Here is an 18,994-nt window from a genome sequence, read left to right as displayed (position 1 = left end):
TACTTTATCAACACATTTGAATCTTTTTGCGAAGATTATCTTCATCATTTTGTACACCGAGATTACCAAAGATGGGATCAAATCATGAATTTTCGTGTGATATTCTATGTCACCAATTGCCAGCTGATTTTGGATTGATTTTGCATTTTCAATTGTTCCTATCAAGGTAATCAAAATTATTCTTCGTCGATCGCAATCTATTCTCATAAACTGTTATCAACTGGCTGAAAGTTATTTGATAAAAAAGAAGTAGAGAAGAAGAGGCTTCAACAATCTTCGAACCACTTCAAAATGAACGAATGATACCGTTGTTGGCTGCATTGCATTCTTCATTGTCAAAATTTTGCGAGCGCATGCGGTTTAACCATAAATATGGCGAGTCGAAGTGGTTATGATGATCGCGACAACAGGTAAATATTGAAATATAATGAAATTATCAGCTTGAAATCAGATGATTTATAACGAAAAATATACATTCAAGTTCGACCTTTATGATGAATCCATTAATTAGGATTTTAATCTTTGATTTTCCCGAAATTTAAGTATAGGCGGTAAAACCGCAGTAAGATGCACATGCTTATTTTGGTTGTTAATTCATGATTTTTTCCAGGGACTATCATTCCGGAGGCCGAAGGGGCACACGAAAGCCCTTTCCTACTGAGCCCCCATACACAGCTTACGTTGGCAACTTGCCTAACGGCTTCATCCAAGGAGATGTCCATAAAATATTTCCTGACCTCACCATAAAAAATATAAGATTAGTAATGGATAAAGAGACGGATAAATTCAAGGGATTTTGCTATGTAGAATTCGAGACAGTCCAGGAATTGGAACAAGCGGTCTCTCTGAACGGGGATATCGATGTAGAGGGAAATTTAATAAAAATTGATGTTGCTGAAGGTAAGTTTGATCCTTAACAATTTGTATCTGCATAGTTCGTCTCATACTTGTCTTGGTACTAATTTGTTTATAATGTTAAATCTGCACGCATCCTCCTTAGATCATGTCATGCTATTTGACAGCTTATTCCGTAAATTCTTTTGGTTGCTCAAGTGTTTTGAACAGATAACTTTTAATTCTCAGGGAAACGTAATGAAAGAGGCGGTGGGTTCGATAGGAGCAGAGGCAGGGGTGGCGGAAGTGGGGGTGGTTTTAGAGGTGGTAGATCTGGTGGCGATCACCGCTATGGCAGCAATGACGATTTTGAGAGAGGGAACCGAAGAGGAGGAGGAGGAGGTGGACATTTTAGTGGTAAGCAATTACTACATGGTTAATTTTGCATTAGGTATGAGGAAATATGCCACATTTATTTTACATGTTCCAAAGCTGAGATTTCCCTGCAGTTTGTGAATATTTCATTTTCTGACAGGTGGAATACATGATTTCATCAGAACTTTGTCCTCTTTCTTTATCAAAAGAATACATAAATATATTATCTAATCTCTGAAATGAAAATAGATCGATCATGACCAAATTTTATCTAACGAGTGATATATAATTCTATCTATGTTTGAAAAATTCTTTATACAGAGTGTCCCTCTGGAAGTGCCCATTGCATAGCTGAAAATGATGGAAAACTCATACCAAATGTGTCAAATGTCTAAGAAATAATTCTCTGAATGATTTTCAAAATATGTTTGAAAATAATGATATACAGACTGTTCCGTTTGAAATGAGCAAGTTGATACACATTTTCTGTATAATCAGAAGTTATAAATCTTAGCATAAATTTCCAATAGGAAGGTTCATCTGCCTTATGACTTTGTACAAAATTTCAAACAGAACCAATATATATCTCTGTATTTTTCTATTGGCCACTACAGGTAGTGTATGATTTTATTTTTGAGAATGAATTTTCAGTCATATAAATTGTTATGATTTCTTAAATTTAATGCCAAACAAAGGGCGAAAGACTGGAGAGTTCCCAGCAAACTCTCTAGACCCCGGTGCCAGATATTAAATAAGAGAAGAAAACTTCAGATATTCACGATTTTCGACGTTTACCAAGCACGAATGTAAACAAACCTATGTCAGCCTGACAACTGACGTTAATTTTCTAGGTTATCTTTACATATTTTATTTCTATGATTGAAACAATGGAGATTATGAGTGATCTTTTGTGATCGGATTTTGAGCTGCTTGGATGTCGATAATCCTTGAAGCAAGAATACAATTGAAATTTCATTTCAGACCGCGACAGGGGCGGACACCGTGGCAACTATGGTAATTTCACCGCTTCCGAAGACAGCAGCGCCCCCAACCGTGATTGGAATCAGAGAGGCGGCGGAATGGGCGGGCCCAACCGTGCTAATTCTACTTTCAATAGTGGTGGTAGGCGAGGTAATCCTAACGAGGACAATCCAAATCCCGCCCCAGGTAATTAAATTTAGTTTCATGTTTTTATCCTGGAAATTTTATATAGCCATTAAACGACTGAATTAGTGTGGGTTGAATGATGAACAATCTGAAATTATAGATACATCGGGAAGGCCGAAACTGAAGCTGAAGCCGAGGACTGTTAATGCTCCAGTAAACGCAATTGCGGAAACCTCACAATCCTCCACTATTTTTGGAGGGGCACGACCTAGGGAGGAGAAACTCGAAAAACATTAATTTAAACTTAGATTTTCTGATGAATATTTACATTTTTCGAATGTAATTTAAAAATTGGAATTAAATGCAAAAATTTATACCATAAAATATAATATAATATATATGAATGTATGTACATACATATATATGCAAGTTTTTTCTAGCTGGAAGTCATTTGTTTATATTTTGTAATTGACTCTTCAATTTAAGATATTGTTGATGTTTTTCATTTTCCGGAGAAGTGTCGTGAGGATTTTATAATTATAAGAAGCATTTTTATCGTTTAGCGAGTTTGTGTCACTTGCTTGTTTTTTTTTCCTTTTTTTTTTAACTTTCCTATATCTGTTTTTACAAAACATACATTACATATTATTATCTTGATACTGTAGCTTTTTTTCGTCATTCATAACAGCAATAAAAATGCTATCCTGTAGTTGAAAAGAAATGTTCTTATTTGGGTGTTGTATGTTTTGAAAAGGCATTCTCTTAACTCTCTCTTTCTCTCAAAGTAATGAGTTTACGAAATATTTATTGAATTTCAATTGATTGAGCATTGTAGAAATGGTACATTTAATGTTAAAGTATTTCTCTTGAAAACTTACCAAATTTTTACAGTGCTTCTGAGAGGATTTACACATATTGTGTATGAAATCTATAAATGAATATATTAATAAAATATTATTCAAATGGCTTCTTTTTACTCGATTATTGAACTATACTCATCAGATGATTCTGAGAAAAGTCTTGGAACTCTTGGATAAACTCATCTAAAATGATGAAAGAAATGTTTTAGTTTATTATCTTCAATATAAACTATTAATCCCGATCTGGATTTAAAAAAAAATTGCCGATTTTAGCGCTAAAACATGCATATTGAAATTTTAGTCCTCTTGTGATTCCAAAGGATGAATGGACCAAGAAGCATTGCCATCAAGAAGATTTCTTGGAATGGAGGATAGAGATAGCTCTAGGGTTGCATTCACAATTATGGAACGGAGTATGCCTCTGAGCAAAGATTAGAGAGATTCTCTCTAAAAGAGAGTAGCATGCTTGAAGAGATGCTCTAATCTTTGACTCTGCTCATAAAGTCAATCACAGATAAGAGAGTAAACAAGTTTTTTATTGATCTGAGGAGTAAACGCAGGGACAAGATTTTTCTCTATCTGTCTATTTTTCGCTATGAGTAAACGTATGTGTTCTGTGACTATAATCTCGGTTTGTGATTGTTTGTGAACGCAACCTAGCCATAGAGAAAGGGAAAGTTCTCTTGTCTCTGAACCTAGCAGAGCTCTCTAACTTCCATAGAATGGACAAAGAAGTTTGTGATTGAAACTGACCTAACCTAATAAAAGCCAAAGAACTAACCTAACCCAATGAAAACTAAAGAACGTTCGCTTCAGAAGGCATAAGCCCATCTCTGAAATAGAGAATAGAATACTCTGTGGATCTGGGTAATTCCCTTGCTTGGGTTTTTTTGGATTCACAAAACGTCCTGCCATCGTGCCATCTGCCATTTAATAATAGTGCACGGCAAAGCATGGTCGCATCGTTCTTCGTTTCTTTACTAAATTCTTTCCATTTTAGAATATACTTTTCACTTCCATTATGTCTATACTATTAATAGTAATAATTAATTGTAGTATTCTTCTAACCTCTTCATACATGGAGAGTGAGCTCAATCTGGAAGAATTTTTTAAAGAATCTCATTGTATTCCAGAGCCGTCCGAAAATTTTCTTTCGCAATATATATCGAAAAACGCTGTACAAAGTGAGTTGATAATAAGAAATTATTTTTTTACCTCTAAGAAATTTCCTAGGTGAAAGAAGTACAAGCTCTGTGAGAAATTACAGATCGGAAGTCAATCTCCTGGTACAATTCAACAAAATAGAATTCGCTTACAATGTGGAAAGTGAGGAGGTTTGTCATCAAAAAGAAGTTTTTCTTTAAATACCCATGAATACATTTATTTATAGGGTCCTGTTCAAGAGAGAATATTCAATATTTCGCTTGAACTTGGAGACGAAACATTTTATGGTTCAGGGAAAAGCAAGAAAGAAGCTAAGGAAAAGGCTGCCAAAGAAGCAATCGAAAATACTACTTATAAAAAACCTTTGATACGCCCTAAAGACATAGATGTAATTGATGAAAATTCACCTCCCACCGTGATTCTTAATAATCTAGGATTGAAGCATGGCTACCAGATACATTATTATATGGTTGATCCAGTGGTAAACTTGAATTTATATGATGATGAATTGAAATTTGTGTCGACATTTTATTAATTTTTATGATGTAATCTACCAGGATCTTACAAAGGTCTTCTTGTTACAGTTATCAAATAGAGTGATAAATTTGAAACTACTAAAGGAAAAATCTCAATTTACAAATTCCTCATTTTGGAAGGAAGTAGCTCATTTGGACGAACCACCCAAAAGTCCATTCAGCGTCGAGGTAGATGTAGATGGCCAAAGTTTCTTTGCTAAAGCCCACACGATTCAGTCTGCTAAACACGATGCTGCTATGAAAGCTATAAAATATTTGAAGACAAAAGGTTCGGATAAGAGCAGCCTATGCACTACCGAAGGTGACTTTCAACATCAGCTTTTCTACTTGTGCTTCTAAGCTATCATATATAATTTTATAGGTAAAGAAGTTGAGTGTGCTAAAGCGAAAGCTAAATTGAAGTCTCCGATAAGTATTCTATATGAATACGCTCAGAAGAGGAGGCTCTCTCTTGAATTCAACGAATTGGAAAGATCGGGACCAGCACATAAACTAATTTTCGAGATGGAGTGTACATTAGGGCCGGAGAAAATAAGTGCCAAAGGCAGATCGAAGAAAGAAGCTAAGAGAATAGCTGCAGAGAAGATGATTGAAATAATACCTGATCTAGATTTACCTACAGATTTGAACGTTGATCCAACATCAGATGGCACTACTAAACTGAAGGGAGGAAAGAGAAAAGCTTCAAAAACTCTATTAGATGATACGAAAGACGCTCTGAACAATATGGTCAATTTTTTCAGTTCAGGTGATGAAAGTGTTAGTATTCACTATTTTGGTTATAAAATCCTCTTTTCTCTATTTATCATATATTTCCAGGCAAAAAGTGAAACTCAAACGAACCTTGATGATGAAGAGAGTAAAAAATCGAAAAAAAAAAAGAATAGTGGTAATGATTGGTCCCCAATGGAGAAACTAGCAGAGACAGGAAAAGCTCTAAATTTGAACGTGCAGTTTCACACAATGCCAAGGAAAAAATCGGGGTTTTACTCCATATTGAGTCTAGATCTGAATCCTTCTCATGTAAACAATTTAAAAAATTCAATGTACAATTAATGTTTGATGCAATTTCAGATCTGTTTGGGAATTGGTTCAAACATCGAAACATCACAAGAGTATGCTGCTCTGAATGGTTTGAAATTCTTGCATAAACTTGATGTGTTAGAGGGAGTGGAAGAAAATGACTTGGATATCGCAAGGTATATTCTGCTGATATTTTACTACAAGTCTATTATGAGAATTTTAAATAATTTTTTTTTCAGATTTTCATTTGACAACTACATATGGCTCACAAAAGAACACACTGAAGAACTTTGAGGTACACATCACAGATTTCGAAATATTAATTTTTATAATGACAATTTTAATTTAAGACACGAATTCCTTTGTTCCTTTTTTATGTCTGAATTGTTATTTTTTGTTTTTAAAAATAAACATTTTGTGTTCAGTACTTATCTTTTCTCTATTACAAACTATAGCAAAACCCTAAATAGATTGTTTTTTTTGTTTGGATAGAAGTATTGATCACAATATCTTTTTCCAATCTTTTTATTGGAAAATAAAAGCCAAGTCAAATTGCTTTTCGAGAATATATACTAGGTACTGGAGGGTATATACAGGGTGTTTTCAAAGGTGAGACTTTTTTTTACAGAAGGTAGAAGTCATAAAAATAAGTCATTTCACCGAAATTTTCTATATAAAATATTTAATTTATGGGTTACCATAACCCCTATAGAATTTCTACAAAATTTCATTAAATTTCAAGTGTGGAACTGTGGCAAAACGAAACAAAACATAAACAAATATATGACTGTACAATGGTTCAGTACATCCGTGTCTATTTGATCTCTACACACAATTTAACTCATGTCCATTATTTCTAGATGATATAGGGGCGCCAGACGCCATTTTTGACACCATATCTCCTTGAACATTTATGTAATTCGGTTTGAATTTGATTACAATAGTAAATATATTAGTATAACTAGACTGAGTCTGTTTTAAGTTATAGATGCTCATGCTTTGTTAGATATATTCATGTTTTATTAATTTTTTGTAATTATCAAATTAATACTCATAAATTTGACGAGGTCAAATAGACATAAGACCGAAACCATAGTCAGGGCTCTTCTCTACTCTTTCTCGACGAAATGGAATTTCCATTGATATGTGATGTGATGGTGGTTGACTATATATAGTAGGTATATTTATTGGATCGTAACATTTGTTGATTTTCATATCCCACTATCCGAATTAATTTCGTTATTTGGCTACCTTTTCTCCCAGTTGCAGGAAAGTCCGTTAAAATTTAATGCTCCATTAAAAATTTAATCCTTTACTATTCCCTCTAAAACTTACGTCCTGTTTCATATTCAAATTTGAAGTTACTTTAAGCTTTAAAGCTTCCTTTACTGTCATTTTTAGTAGGGTTGAAGGAAACTTTATTAAAATTAAAGGGACTTTTGGTTTGATTATGAAACCGGCCGTTGCAGTTTCAAATTTGAATGGGGCATCAAATCGTAAGGGACTTTCCTGTAATTAAGCTCCAATCTATGAAGGCGTTATCCTACGTTTTCCTAAGTAGCTGGAGTACACAGAGGAACCGGTTGAGAATGAATAAATTATAAACTCAAATCAATTTATTTTAAGACGGCATAATAAAGCTACTGAATTTTTCTAGAAAGTCTGCTCTCCCTCCTACTCCTTCTTCTCATAAGTGAAATTATCTTTGCATAGTCTTTCATAGCTTGATTGACCTCAGCCAACTGATTAATAACATTCTTGTGCCTGTGCTTCTCTACCACCTTCTGCTTCGAACACATTTGAGAGTACAAATTCTTGATTGCTGCCTTGTTGGCAGTAAGATCAGTAGCATATTTCAAAATGGTCGTTTTGAGATTGACCACCATGTTATCCAGTTCTATTGTACGATTGATTGCATCATCGTGGGCGTATTGCAGACAGGCTATAGTGTTATTGAGGCCTATTATCTGTAGTATTTTGGATTCCATAAATTGTCCCTGACAACAATACAGAATTGTGAGATTTGATTTCATTGGTTCGATTTTGTGAAAACTGAAAACTTTCCAACAGTTGGAATTAGTGCAAATTTTGTTGCCATGTCATCCAGTGCGCTCTTATAGTGTTAGTTGTTCAACTGAAACTACGGGCAATCAACTAATGTTTAACAGAAGCTGTAGTGTGTGTGTTAAATTCTTCCATTGTACCCTTCTAACCAAATACTACTGGTGAAACGTAAATATTAATTAAGGGAAAATGTATTAAAAGAAACGAGTAGGCGAAGACCTTTGCCAAAAAAATAGCACGAATGCGGTTTATATTGATCAGGAACCTTCCTTTGGCGGGTATAGAAAAACCAAAAAAAGAAACACTCTCTGTCGGAGACTCAGAAGGCTGCATCCTTCCAAAAAGTTCCTTGGGAACTTTAACATGTTCTAACTTCCAACAAAGGACAGACCTTTCGGGCATAATCGGTAATGACGTAGTCATTACAAGAAACTGTGTGATCACTGTATATCAGAAACTTTATTTTCGAAACGTTCAAAATAGTTTTATCTATCCAGAAACTGTGCAGTAACTGTATATAGAAATCTGCATGTTAAAAAGCATAATTATCAATTCAGTATACAGTAACTGTATTTCAAATATTGCATTTTTGAACTGAAGAATTATGAATACATAAACTGTGCAGTTATACTGTATGTCAACAACTGCATTTTCAAAATTCAAAATTATCAATGCAGAAACTGTGCAGTTACTGTATATCAACAACTGCATTTTCAAAATGCAGTATCATTAATACAGAAACTGTGCAGTAACTGTATATATTGTCATATATACAGGGTCTTCGAAAACGAAGATATAGATTAAAGTTACACTTTTTTGAACGTAAGACCCTGTATTTGACCTTAAAAATGGAATGGCAAGCTCAAACTATGATGATTTTTTTTTATCACTTTATACCTTAGGACCATTTACGAGCTATTGCTATGAATTTGCAGGCTCAACAGTAATAGACAGTTTTCTGTTTTTGCTACATAAAATAACTATTTTTTGTGTGGCATAAACCAAAATAATCACACTTGTTTAAAAAGTATATAGGAATGACTATACTAACCATGACCCTTTTGGAGCACTCCAGACTATTAAGCAGTTCGGCTTGGTGCTTCGTCAACTTTTCTCTAGCAATAAGGAGGACTTCCATGCGTTTAGGCAGATCCTCTATGTCTTTGAACTCGCCACTAACCAAATCCATCACTTCTTCCAGGAATGCCTATACAAAAGAACATATTTTAAATCTCAAAATGTGATATTGAAAAAGTTTATACTAACTGGATATATCGAATGTTTCTGTATTTCCTGCCTCATCAAACGAAATTCTTGCAATTTGACGTTGTATTTCTCCCTAAGGAGGTTTATTTCGGCAGTACGGTTCTGGACGTTCTCAGTGTCCGTCTGAATCTTCTTCATGGCCCTTTCACGTTTTTCCAGGTTGGTTTTGAGAAACTGCAATAAAACGACCCAGAAATTTTTGAAGCTCTTCACTTGGAAAAGAAACTAAATGAAGCTCCCAAGTTAAAGGTGATCCTGCTGACTTGATCTATACCTTATCAAAAGTGAATTTGTTGGCTATGGTGATCAACTAGGTATCAGAAGGTTGAGTCATCAGTTGATGATTGATCTATTTAAAATAATGTGAATCTATTAGCTTCTGATCTGTTGGCTAACTGATCTACACCTAGCTTACCTAACCTGTTAATTTACACCGATTTATAAACAAGTCGGATTTGTTGGTTCATTGATCTACCTGAAATTCATAACGATACTTCAGTGGTAGTACGTATTTCCCATTTCAAGCTGATCAAAATGGAAGTCACAGCTAGTGTACAACTAGAATACTATATTCGTGCAAAGTTCTCACCTTGCTGAATATGATGAAATTGTCCCTCAGAGCTTTCTCTCTTTGGGAAAGTTCGAACCATTGGGTGTCCAAAACATCCTTCCTTGAAATCAGGTCCTTCCTTTTTTTGGCCAATCTTCGTTCAGTTAATTGTAAATCTTTTTCTGCATTACGAAGCTCTATGTATGGAGATATCGGTGGTGAATCCATGGTAGGGGACCTACGCTTGAAAATAATTTCAGGAAATCAGAAAACACGCAGTTTATCTGACCAATTCATGAATGTTACAGATAAATATGAAGAAGTAAAATTCCATAATATCCCTGGTTAGCTACACGTTCGAAAGAAAATTACTCTGAAACTTATTCTTATTTGAAGAGGAAAATAAAATCATTTTTCGATATTCGAAAAAATATTTCTCTCGAGTTCTCGAAGAGCACACTCTTCTAGAAATAAATTTCGAAATTTGGAGCTTGGTGCAACCTTCCGGTCTTGAAGAAATTCTCAACAGGAACCGCCCTTTTGATCTTCATACGATCATTTATTTTAACTCCTTGCTAAATTTCAAAGATACCTACTCGACTCTCTTGATTTTTGTTTCTTTCAACTTCCAAGCATCATGTACGCCTTCTATAGGATTTGTCTTGTACATAACATTCTCTCTCTCCAGACCCTCTTCTTTCGAAAGGAGATCCTTGGCGATTCTAGTAGTGCTATCCATTTCCGGACAATTTCGATAAATCAATTCACAGTCGTTATTAACTTGAAGAACCGGAAAAACGGCGTTTTTTCACGCGTAACCGACAAAAACCGCGATTTTTTAAGAATGACAGTAGGAAACTTCAATATGAAGCAATTCACAGATCGAATGAATAAAGGGTGTATATACTTAAGTTGTCTATTTTTATATATCTTAGGTGTGCTTTAATAGGTCACCTAATATTCAAAGTAAATCAGTAATGAAACAAATTTTTATTTGAATGCTTTTTATAAAGGAAAATGCTTGCCTCGAGACTCACTCATGTAGATGAATTTACTTTTTTTGTAAAATACACACGTGATTTTAAATCAAGTTATAAGTATAAATAATTATTCTTTGTTCACATATCTACACTATCCCTACATTAATTGATGGTTTGATTCAATTTGAAGTTTACATATGCCTATTTCTTTTTGTAGCAACCAAATAATAGCTTTGTTTTTGAATAGTAGGTATGTATATTGTCAATCCCTTCAATATTTGTTCGAGAAACACTAAACTATAACTACCTACCTTATCTATGCCAATTTTTGGAAATTGCTTTGGCAGTCACCTTGTTAAATTTATCTACAGGTGCAAAGTACAATACTAATAATTTATTTACACAATTATACAACTGAATTTATTTTCACAGTTATTTATTTTCACTCATTCGAAAACTATTTCGTACTATCTGACTCTGTTTTGGTGCGTCACTTATTTATTTTGTAACGTTTTCAGGGTTAATTGAATTAGGATTCACTGTTCACTCCGCTCTTCAGAACACTAAAACTGCCCCTCGAGCCCACCCCGCGTCGTTATAATCGATACGCCCCTGTTCGATACAATGCCCACATTTATGGTGAGTTTATGCAGAGTTACTAGAAATTAATGCAGATGTCAAACACGTGCACGTCATCTGCCAATTAGACTGGTCCCTTTCTTAGGAATAAGTTCTTAGTAACTCAGCATAATCTTTGCTTATACCATTATATGGTCGCGCCCTGATTATATTTTAGGTGAAGAAAAAGTACAACCTAATAAATAACTAATAGGAACTTAAGCCAAATAAAACAGTGGGCTAGTTTATAAATAAAAACGTTTGGAGTCCAAGGAATGTAACAATTTATTTGCAATGCATTTCTTATTATTTATTCATTTGGTCACGATATATTCTCCAACTCCAAAAACAATCCTTCGTCATCATTGAAAATCTGAAAGCAGATGAGACTACAGTGAAAATAAATTGTCCCTCTTTTAATGTTATCCAAGAGTGAAAACATGAAAAAATTACTTACGGAGGCATCTGTCACAAACGCCAAAGTGAGAAGTTCAGAGACTCTCTTCTCGATTAGGCTGAGGTAGATCATGATGTTATTGGAATTGATTGTAGCATTGTCACCTTAAAAAAAAATCGATAATCTGGTAATACATGTTAGTGTTAAAATTCAATAATATTCTCGCTAAGTGTATACACTGCGAGTCTTGGACTAAACTTAGTATACCTGAATCAAAGACAGTTTTTTTGCATGCAATTACATATTCTAAATTGCACTCTGTTGTGAGGAAATCTTATATAAGGCAAACAAGTTTTTATATTCATAGCTTCCAAGAGAAAACTCTTCATATGGCACTATCTAGTTAAATACATCATTTTATATCGCCTTGCAGGTATAGTTACCAATAGTCAGCAACTATTTATTATGAATGATGAATTTTACACTTCACTCACCAATGAGTTTTAGTATTGGCACTTGATCACAGTCCAGTATATTGAAAAGTTCATGCACCTCATCCATGATTATTTGAAGTTTCTCTTCACTTTCTTTGGATCCCACCTCTTCCTCTTCAGCCTAAAAAACCACACAGTATATAATAAAAGAGTATTGTACTGAACTGAATCTGAATACTCTAGCTCTGTTCTTTGCGGTGGATGAATCAAAATACCCAATTTTTTTCCTACCTGAACTTTAATTTTCTCCAGAGAGTCATCGATCATGTCGATATTACTCCGTTTATGCTTAGCATCGTTTTCAGAGGAAGTCTTCTGTTCTTCTGCAAATTTTAAGTATTCTGATGATACTATTCAAATAACTTTACCATCATCAATTACCGAGTTCCAACTTAAGTTCATCCAACTCCTTATTCAGACATTCCAGTTCATGATGAAGCTCATTGACGTAATTGAATAGGGCAAAATTCTCTTCATCTTGTTTCAAATATTTCGCAGCTATTCGGTCTATGTCTTTTTCTTGACAGAAATCCTGAAAAAACATTGATACCTACTGCGACAAGCAAAAATTTAAAGCTCTTAACTCACCTGTATTTGTTTCAGAGTTATTTCGTATATTTCAACTTGTTTCTGCTCGTTTCTCATTATTTCCTCCCTTCTAAGCTGCTCTTTGATCTCAAGATCTTTCATGATCCTCTTCTGGCCTTTGACGGAGAGGAATTCTTTGAGTTTGTCATCGTGGTCCATTATTCTTTGCATTTCTCGAAGATCCTGAATAAAGTTTAACTCTTTATTAATCTATCACTTCATTTTAACTTTGGAGTTTCAAAATTTCCACCTGGGTATGAAGAATTTCGTCGTTTTTGGCTCTCATTTTCAAAGCGTGAAGTTTTGCGCACCATTCTTCTCTCGTGTCATATGCCAAAGTCGCTTCTTCGATTATATATAATATGAATTTTTTTCCATCTGATAATTTGCCTAACAAACCCTGCCATATAGCATTGAAGTTGGCTCTGCGAAAAAAAAGAGTTTTCATCTAAATCCTAGAATTATTATTTATAGTTTTTATAGTCTAGTCTTTATTCAAAGAAAGGGAAGCAGGCTGTATGTATTTCCGTAGAGAGGGTATATCCCTCTTGGCAAACAATCACACTGCAGCAACTCCCACATAATATTTTATCAGAGCACGTTTCTGGATCGGTAGCAAACCTATCTTCCGACAAATGTTCGAGTTTCAACCAGATGTGAATCAGAAATTCGGATGCTCACTTCAATTTTACATCCCTTAAATTACCTAGACATCTGTTCATTATTTCCGGTTCCAAACCTTTGACACCTTTGTTCACCTGGAGGATTGGAGTGTTGAATATGATGGGGTGACAAAAAGTCCACCCAAGCAGTTTCTGTATAATTGATGAAGGCTAAATAGGATTTTTAATAAATTACAAGAGGAAAATAAGGGGGAGTATAAGATGAATACATCAGAGGAAAAATCTAAGAAGATATCTCCAGTAGAGGATAATGGACTGAAATTCTACATTGTAATACTATCAATATTATTATGTGTATTACTGCACTTTCAAATTTTGTGCATTCTTTGTAACATTTCCTATAGATTACGGTGAATATACTTACCGCTCTTTGAGGAGGTGATCAATTTCTTCCCTCAGCCTTTTATTTTCACTCAGAACAGAGCAGAATCGCTTGATGCAGGTTTGTAGTTTGTTTTCCAGCAGTTCAATGCTTTTTTTACCCGATTGTAACCTGGTCCTGAACTGTGATTCCGTGACTTCGTTTCCTCTAATCTGATCGATTTTTTTTTCTATCTATAAACGAAGGAAAGCAAAATTGAGTTGAGAAATCTAGATTTTCCCATCTAGAAAATTTACCTCTAGTCTTAAACGGACAACTGTTTTTTTCTAAAGGAGTTGTTATAAAGAGTGAATAATATTGATAAGTCTTCTTGAAGGGGAAAGAAGCCTTCAGCAATAATAAGAGAAACAATTTTTATATTAGTTGTTGACAATGAATCATCCCCTAAGAGCTTTCGTACTTATTTCGTAACACCCTGCGTACTTCGGCAAATTCAGCGCAATTCGAAACTCTTTCTGCTTTCAATTCCAACAAAAATTTACACTTCAAAACCAATATCGAACTGTGCAGGGTAGTCTTTAGCTCTCTACCCTCTATAAATAACAAATAGTTGATACTTTTTGATACTCATGTCTGTAAAATGGTGTTCAATGGTTTTCTGAGAATTTCTCTCCCAAGTAAAGAAAGGGGTCAGGTTGATCACGTGATGATTCCATTGGGGCAGACATCATTTAAGGGATGTTCGATGAAAAAATCCAAAGAACCCCACGAACCACCTTGTAACGTCAGTATGGTAAATAAACTTGATTGAGACATTGAGTTTATTTATAAAAGTTATCCCCCTGTATCCGCAACACCTAACTTGTATACAGGGTGAGTGTTTGACTCGTACAAATATTTTAACAGTAGATTCTTGAGGTGCAAAGAAACACTATTTTCCTTAACCATTTTTCCGATTAGGCCCTGATAAAAAGATATAGCATATAGCCATTTTAAGTTTTCATAATGAGCTGTGCCACCCCTGGAAAAACAAAATTACCCCCAGAATAACCATCTAAATCTGTAACACTACACATCTGTGAATCTTTTAAACAGAGTTATATTCAGCCGAAGTACTCAATTTTTCAAATTCCATAGATAGTTTTTAATTTTTGAACATCAAATTACTCGAAAACGGCGCATTATACGAGAAAATATGAGGAATACTTTTATTTAAACAAAAATATTCATTAGATAGTGACTAACTTAGTTTCCAGAGTTGGGCTCCTTGAAATTTTGGTATTTTTATGGTACGTAATGGTCATAATGAGAAAACTGGAAGACGTGGGTGATATATTGTGTTCTATAAAGATTCATCAAATAAATGAAAAACTATATTCTGAAATTCATTTAATTCGATAGAACCGTTTGTGAGATAGAACTAAAAATAACATCTTTTTATGGTTTCTCAACAGCCTCTATCTTTTAAACAGAGCTGATTCGGAAAATATGGCAAGGAAAAATGTGTTTCTTTTGACCTCAAGAATCTACTGTTGAAATATTTTTACCAGTCAAAGACTCACCCTGTATACATTGCTCAACAATTGATATCACTGACCTACCAATTTATTTCAGGAATATTCGTTTCAAACTGATTATTTTGATCAGATACTGGTATGCTCACTTGATATCCTCGTTTTTCAGAAAATAATGAAAGAATGGAGAGTTTCATAGAAAAAATTTTTTTGAAAATATGAGAAACTCTAGGTGTGTATAACAGAGAGAAAGAATTCAAGTGAAGAGGAGCTTCCAGAGCTTTATTAATCAGGTGACTACGGCGAAGATAGACATTATCGTCAATAAGAATAAAATATTCACCAATAGCTGCCTTAAACGAAACGATTATTGCTTCAACTGTCAAATTACGATGATCCTCGACCCACTGGCGTCGGTATACTCTGTGCTCTCTATTTAAACTGGGCGTCTTACAGCTTCTGATCAGAAATTAGAACTACTGTTCATGATAAACAGTTGAATTGAATCAACAAGGCGCAATTTCAACAATTTAGAAAAAATCGAGGATTTAGAAGATTAGTCAATGCTGTTTTTGGAGACTTCACCTCTTGCGTTTCTAGCCAGTAGGTAATTCAAAATCCTCTTACCTTCCTTATCTGAGCATTCAACTCCTTCAAATCACTTTTTTCTTTCTCAATAATTTCCACGTACGTTTCGTAACTGCAATGCATCTTATTTATTTTAGCTGAAAGGGCTCTTGTGGTCCTTTTTTTGGAAGCACTGGTTGCTACTTTCAGATCTGTAAGGAGCTGATTTCTCTCGTTTCTCAGGGTCTGAATGATGGCCCTCTGTTTGGCCAACTTGGTGTTCATCTCCTCGAAGAAAGCCTTTCTGTCGCCTTCCATGATTCTGTACTAAAAACGTCGATAAATATTTTCGATCTTTATTGATCCTCCTCGATAGAATCCATCTCAAAATTTACCTGTCTTTTCAGTCTGGCCAATTCAGATTCGACCAAATTATCCATGTCAAGTTCATCCTTATGGTTGGATCCTTTGGGGTTCTGCATTTTGCCAGTTTTCTTCGAGCGAACGTTTCCTAAGAACTGTCGGGATTCAAATGTCCTGCGATGCAGTTGGTGATATAGTTAAATGGAGCTTGCCATTTGTGCTGTTTGATCGATACAAGAAATTATGCTGAAATTTTCGACGTTCGATAATGAATGTCGTGCTGGGTTTCATTCAGGACATTCGAGGGTTCATGTTTGTTGGCTATTCCACCATTTTTGAAAGAATTGGGGCCGGGGCTAGGATTATACGCCTCTGATCCATCTCACTAAAATATTTTCGAAGAATAGTACAAACTTCGCTATTTCAAATGGGACATCCTGTTTATTATAACTTTTTTTCACATTTCTATCTCCATCTGAGTGTTTTTGTCTTGTACTTGCCAATCCTTATTCCTGATACTTTCGGAGATATCAAAGGTTTTCCACAAAAAAAATGAAAAAAACATGGATCCAATGAAATAGGCATAGAAAAGACATTTCATATTTTTGGAAGCTGAAATTTTCATTATAGGTCACTAAGAACCTGAGCACGAGTTTCGAGTAGAAAAAACTTGGTTTGTGATATACAGGGTGTTCCAAAATTCTTCATCTTGTAACTCGACACAGACACTGCAAAAAGTTGATTTTTTCAAATGGAACAACCTACATTTCATCTGATATTTTCAGAGAAAATATAAATATGAATCTTATGATGTTTTAGTTCCTATATGACAACCTCATGGTTTCCGAAATAAAGAAAAATTTCTATGAAAGTGAGGGTGTTCACATGATTTCTGTTGCTACCGGAGAATTATAAGTGGGGTTCTAAAATTTTTTTCGAATAAGAGAATTGATAGATTCATATTGAATTAAAATTTGGCTTTTTGTGACAGAATGCTTATATTTTACTCATGGTGAAAGGAGATTCTACTTTTCGGTTGATTTACAGTTCAGTTGTAAGTTGAAAAAATGGATAGATGTGTATGTTATTTTTGGTAGACTAGCATTTTTTTCAGATGAAAGTCAGATTCTATTTCTTGTACTTGTAGAACTAGTAGATGATACTTGGCAGATGATGAGATGGGAGAATTGATAGATTTGTACTATTTGTAGTAAATCAAATAATTATCAATCAACTAGTTCTCATTTATGCTGGATGCGAAATTTAATAGATTTCCGATAGATGCTGCTGAATGAGAGAATTGGTATAAATGGAATAATGCCAGTATTTAACTCATAAAACGTTAGATAAGGAAACCGATAGATTCATTTTTTGTCACATGAAAAAATTGATAGCTTAGTGGCAGAATGGAAACTAAGTAGCGTCACACCAATTCTGATAGACAAGAGAATTGTTGGATTCGAATTTCTGACAGATAAAAGTTTTGTCTTATTCTAGTTTTTGTACATATGAAAACAATTAATAATATACTTTGTAGATGTGAGAAACTATTCGATTCACAAATTTTCAAGATCAAGGAATCTCTACAGGATGAGTCTTTGACACGTAAAAATATTTCAACAGTAGATTCTTGAGGTCAAAAGAAACACTTTTTTCCTTTACCATTTTTTCTGAATTGGCTCGGTTTAAAAGATATAGGCTGTTGAGAAACCATAAAAAAATGCTATTTTCAGTTCTATCTCACAAACGTTTCTATCGAATGGAATGAATTTCGGAATATAGTTTTTCATTTATTCGGTGAATATTTTCTAACACAAGATATCACCCACGTCTTCTCATTATGACAATTACCTACAATAAAAATACCTAAAACTCAATGAACCCAACTCTTGAAACTACATATGTAAACGCTATCTAATGAATATTTGAAAGTTTTGTAAAATAAAAGTATTCTCCATATTTTTTCTTATAATGCACCGTTTTCGATTAATTCGATGTTCAAAAATAAGGAAGTATCTGTGAAATTTGAAAAATTGTGTATTTTGTCTGAATACAACTCTGTTTAAATGATCCACAGATGTGTAGTGTTACAGATTTAACTAGTTATTCTGAAGGTTATTTTGTTATTCCAGGGGTGGCATTATGAAAACTTGAAATGGCTTTTTATTAGGGCTGAATCGGAAATAGTGGTATAGGAAAAAAGTTTTTCTCTTGACCTCAATAATCTACTGTTAAAATATTTGTACGAGTCAAAGACTCACCCTGTAGATTTGTATAGTGAAAGAGACACTAGCACTAAAATATAGAAATTTAGAATTTCGATGTCAATTCACTTCCCAAATGAAACCTGAAAATGTGATAAATTTTCGAAAATTTTGTTGGATATTGACGATGGCTCTTCTGCCCGTAGAAAATTATTCTTTTCAGATGGAAAATAAATTCATAAAATTTCATAATTTTATCCTTTACAGGAACCCTGAATCACTTCTCTTTTTACAAATCTACCAATGCAGAAAACTCATCACCTTTGCCTTTCGTGACTAGCAGGCACATCCATAATAACAACAAGAACTATATATGGAATTGATGTGGCCAATAATCGACCAAAAACCAAAAAAACCATAAAAACTGAAAAGTTATTTATCCACGACACGTGTTTCGCTATCACACTTCACCTTCACCCACCTGA

At 34.3% G+C, this 18,994-nt stretch overlaps 4 protein-coding genes across 5 annotated transcripts; 2 read left to right on the top strand and 2 right to left on the bottom strand.

The window, feature by feature from the left end:
- The first annotated feature begins 169 nt into the window (after positions 1–169).
- On the top strand, positions 170–3,279 carry LOC123320645 (eukaryotic translation initiation factor 4H-like). The gene is made up of 5 exons (XM_044908020.1): positions 170–410; positions 611–900; positions 1,084–1,251; positions 2,191–2,376; positions 2,477–3,279. The coding sequence occupies exons 1-5, from the start codon at positions 373–375 to the stop codon at positions 2,611–2,613; spliced, it is 819 nt and encodes a 272-aa protein (XP_044763955.1). The 5' UTR covers positions 170–372; the 3' UTR covers positions 2,614–3,279.
- Positions 3,280–4,096: 817 nt separating this feature from the next.
- On the top strand, positions 4,097–6,326 carry LOC123320010 (double-stranded RNA-binding protein Staufen homolog 2-like). Its single transcript, XM_044907141.1, has 8 exons — positions 4,097–4,360; positions 4,410–4,510; positions 4,567–4,821; positions 4,925–5,177; positions 5,238–5,635; positions 5,696–5,899; positions 5,951–6,075; positions 6,139–6,326. Exons 1-8 carry the CDS (start codon positions 4,198–4,200, stop codon positions 6,191–6,193), a joined length of 1,554 nt encoding a protein of 517 aa, XP_044763076.1. The 5' UTR covers positions 4,097–4,197; the 3' UTR covers positions 6,194–6,326.
- A 1,174-nt stretch (positions 6,327–7,500) lies between these two features.
- On the bottom strand, positions 7,501–10,710 carry LOC123320368 (coiled-coil domain-containing protein 42 like-2-like). 2 transcript variants are annotated; one of them, XM_044907664.1, is made up of 5 exons: positions 10,376–10,710; positions 9,819–10,017; positions 9,230–9,403; positions 9,015–9,170; positions 7,501–7,896 (listed from the first exon to the last, which is right to left on the bottom strand). In XM_044907664.1, exons 1-5 carry the CDS (start codon positions 10,516–10,518, stop codon positions 7,540–7,542), a joined length of 1,029 nt encoding a protein of 342 aa, XP_044763599.1. In that variant the 5' UTR covers positions 10,519–10,710; the 3' UTR covers positions 7,501–7,539. The 2 variants fall into 2 exon arrangements, with proteins under 2 accessions (XP_044763599.1, XP_044763600.1); XM_044907665.1 differs by having other exon boundaries at positions 9,819–10,022; positions 10,376–10,505.
- A 949-nt stretch (positions 10,711–11,659) lies between these two features.
- On the bottom strand, positions 11,660–16,733 carry LOC123321107 (coiled-coil domain-containing protein 63). The gene is made up of 10 exons (XM_044908609.1): positions 16,338–16,733; positions 16,003–16,269; positions 13,904–14,094; positions 13,107–13,281; positions 12,857–13,039; positions 12,650–12,800; positions 12,500–12,591; positions 12,269–12,389; positions 11,835–11,938; positions 11,660–11,750 (listed from the first exon to the last, which is right to left on the bottom strand). The coding sequence occupies exons 1-10, from the start codon at positions 16,422–16,424 to the stop codon at positions 11,700–11,702; spliced, it is 1,422 nt and encodes a 473-aa protein (XP_044764544.1). The 5' UTR covers positions 16,425–16,733; the 3' UTR covers positions 11,660–11,699.
- Positions 16,734–18,994: the final 2,261 nt, after the last annotated feature.

This window comes from Coccinella septempunctata, chromosome 9 (assembly GCF_907165205.1).
Source record: "Coccinella septempunctata chromosome 9, icCocSept1.1, whole genome shotgun sequence".
Classification (NCBI taxonomy): Eukaryota; Metazoa; Arthropoda; class Insecta; order Coleoptera; family Coccinellidae; genus Coccinella; species Coccinella septempunctata.
This window is presented reverse-complemented; position numbering and strand designations above follow the sequence as displayed.

Excerpts from the sequence above, each read along its gene's own strand:
- LOC123320645 (XM_044908020.1), top strand. The coding sequence starts at position 373 with ATGGCGAGTCGAAGTGGTTATGATGATCGCGACAACAG. Across the intron at positions 901-1,083 it reads AAAAATTGATGTTGCTGAAG|GGAAACGTAATGAAAGAGGC; the intron begins GTAAGTTTGATC and ends TTTAATTCTCAG. Across the intron at positions 1,252-2,190 it reads AGGAGGTGGACATTTTAGTG|ACCGCGACAGGGGCGGACAC; the intron begins GTAAGCAATTAC and ends ATTTCATTTCAG.
- LOC123320010 (XM_044907141.1), top strand. The coding sequence starts at position 4,198 with ATGTCTATACTATTAATAGTAATAATTAATTGTAGTATTCTTCTAACC. Across the intron at positions 4,822-4,924 it reads ATTATATGGTTGATCCAGTG|TTATCAAATAGAGTGATAAA; the intron begins GTAAACTTGAAT and ends TTCTTGTTACAG. Across the intron at positions 5,178-5,237 it reads CAGCCTATGCACTACCGAAG|GTAAAGAAGTTGAGTGTGCT; the intron begins GTGACTTTCAAC and ends ATAATTTTATAG.
- LOC123320368 (XM_044907664.1), bottom strand. The coding sequence starts at position 10,518 with ATGGATAGCACTACTAGAATCGCCAAGGATCTCCTTTCGAAAGAAGAG. Across the intron at positions 9,171-9,229 it reads AGAAACATTCGATATATCCA|GCATTCCTGGAAGAAGTGAT; the intron begins GTTAGTATAAAC and ends TCTTTTGTATAG. Across the intron at positions 7,897-9,014 it reads AGTGCTCCAAAAGGGTCATG|GGACAATTTATGGAATCCAA; the intron begins GTTAGTATAGTC and ends TATTGTTGTCAG.
- LOC123321107 (XM_044908609.1), bottom strand. The coding sequence starts at position 16,424 with ATGCAGAACCCCAAAGGATCCAACCATAAGGATGAACTTGACATGGAT. Across the intron at positions 13,282-13,903 it reads GATCACCTCCTCAAAGAGCG|AGCCAACTTCAATGCTATAT; the intron begins GTAAGTATATTC and ends TTTTTTTCGCAG. Across the intron at positions 11,751-11,834 it reads CGTTTGTGACAGATGCCTCC|ATTTTCAATGATGACGAAGG; the intron begins GTAAGTAATTTT and ends ATCTGCTTTCAG.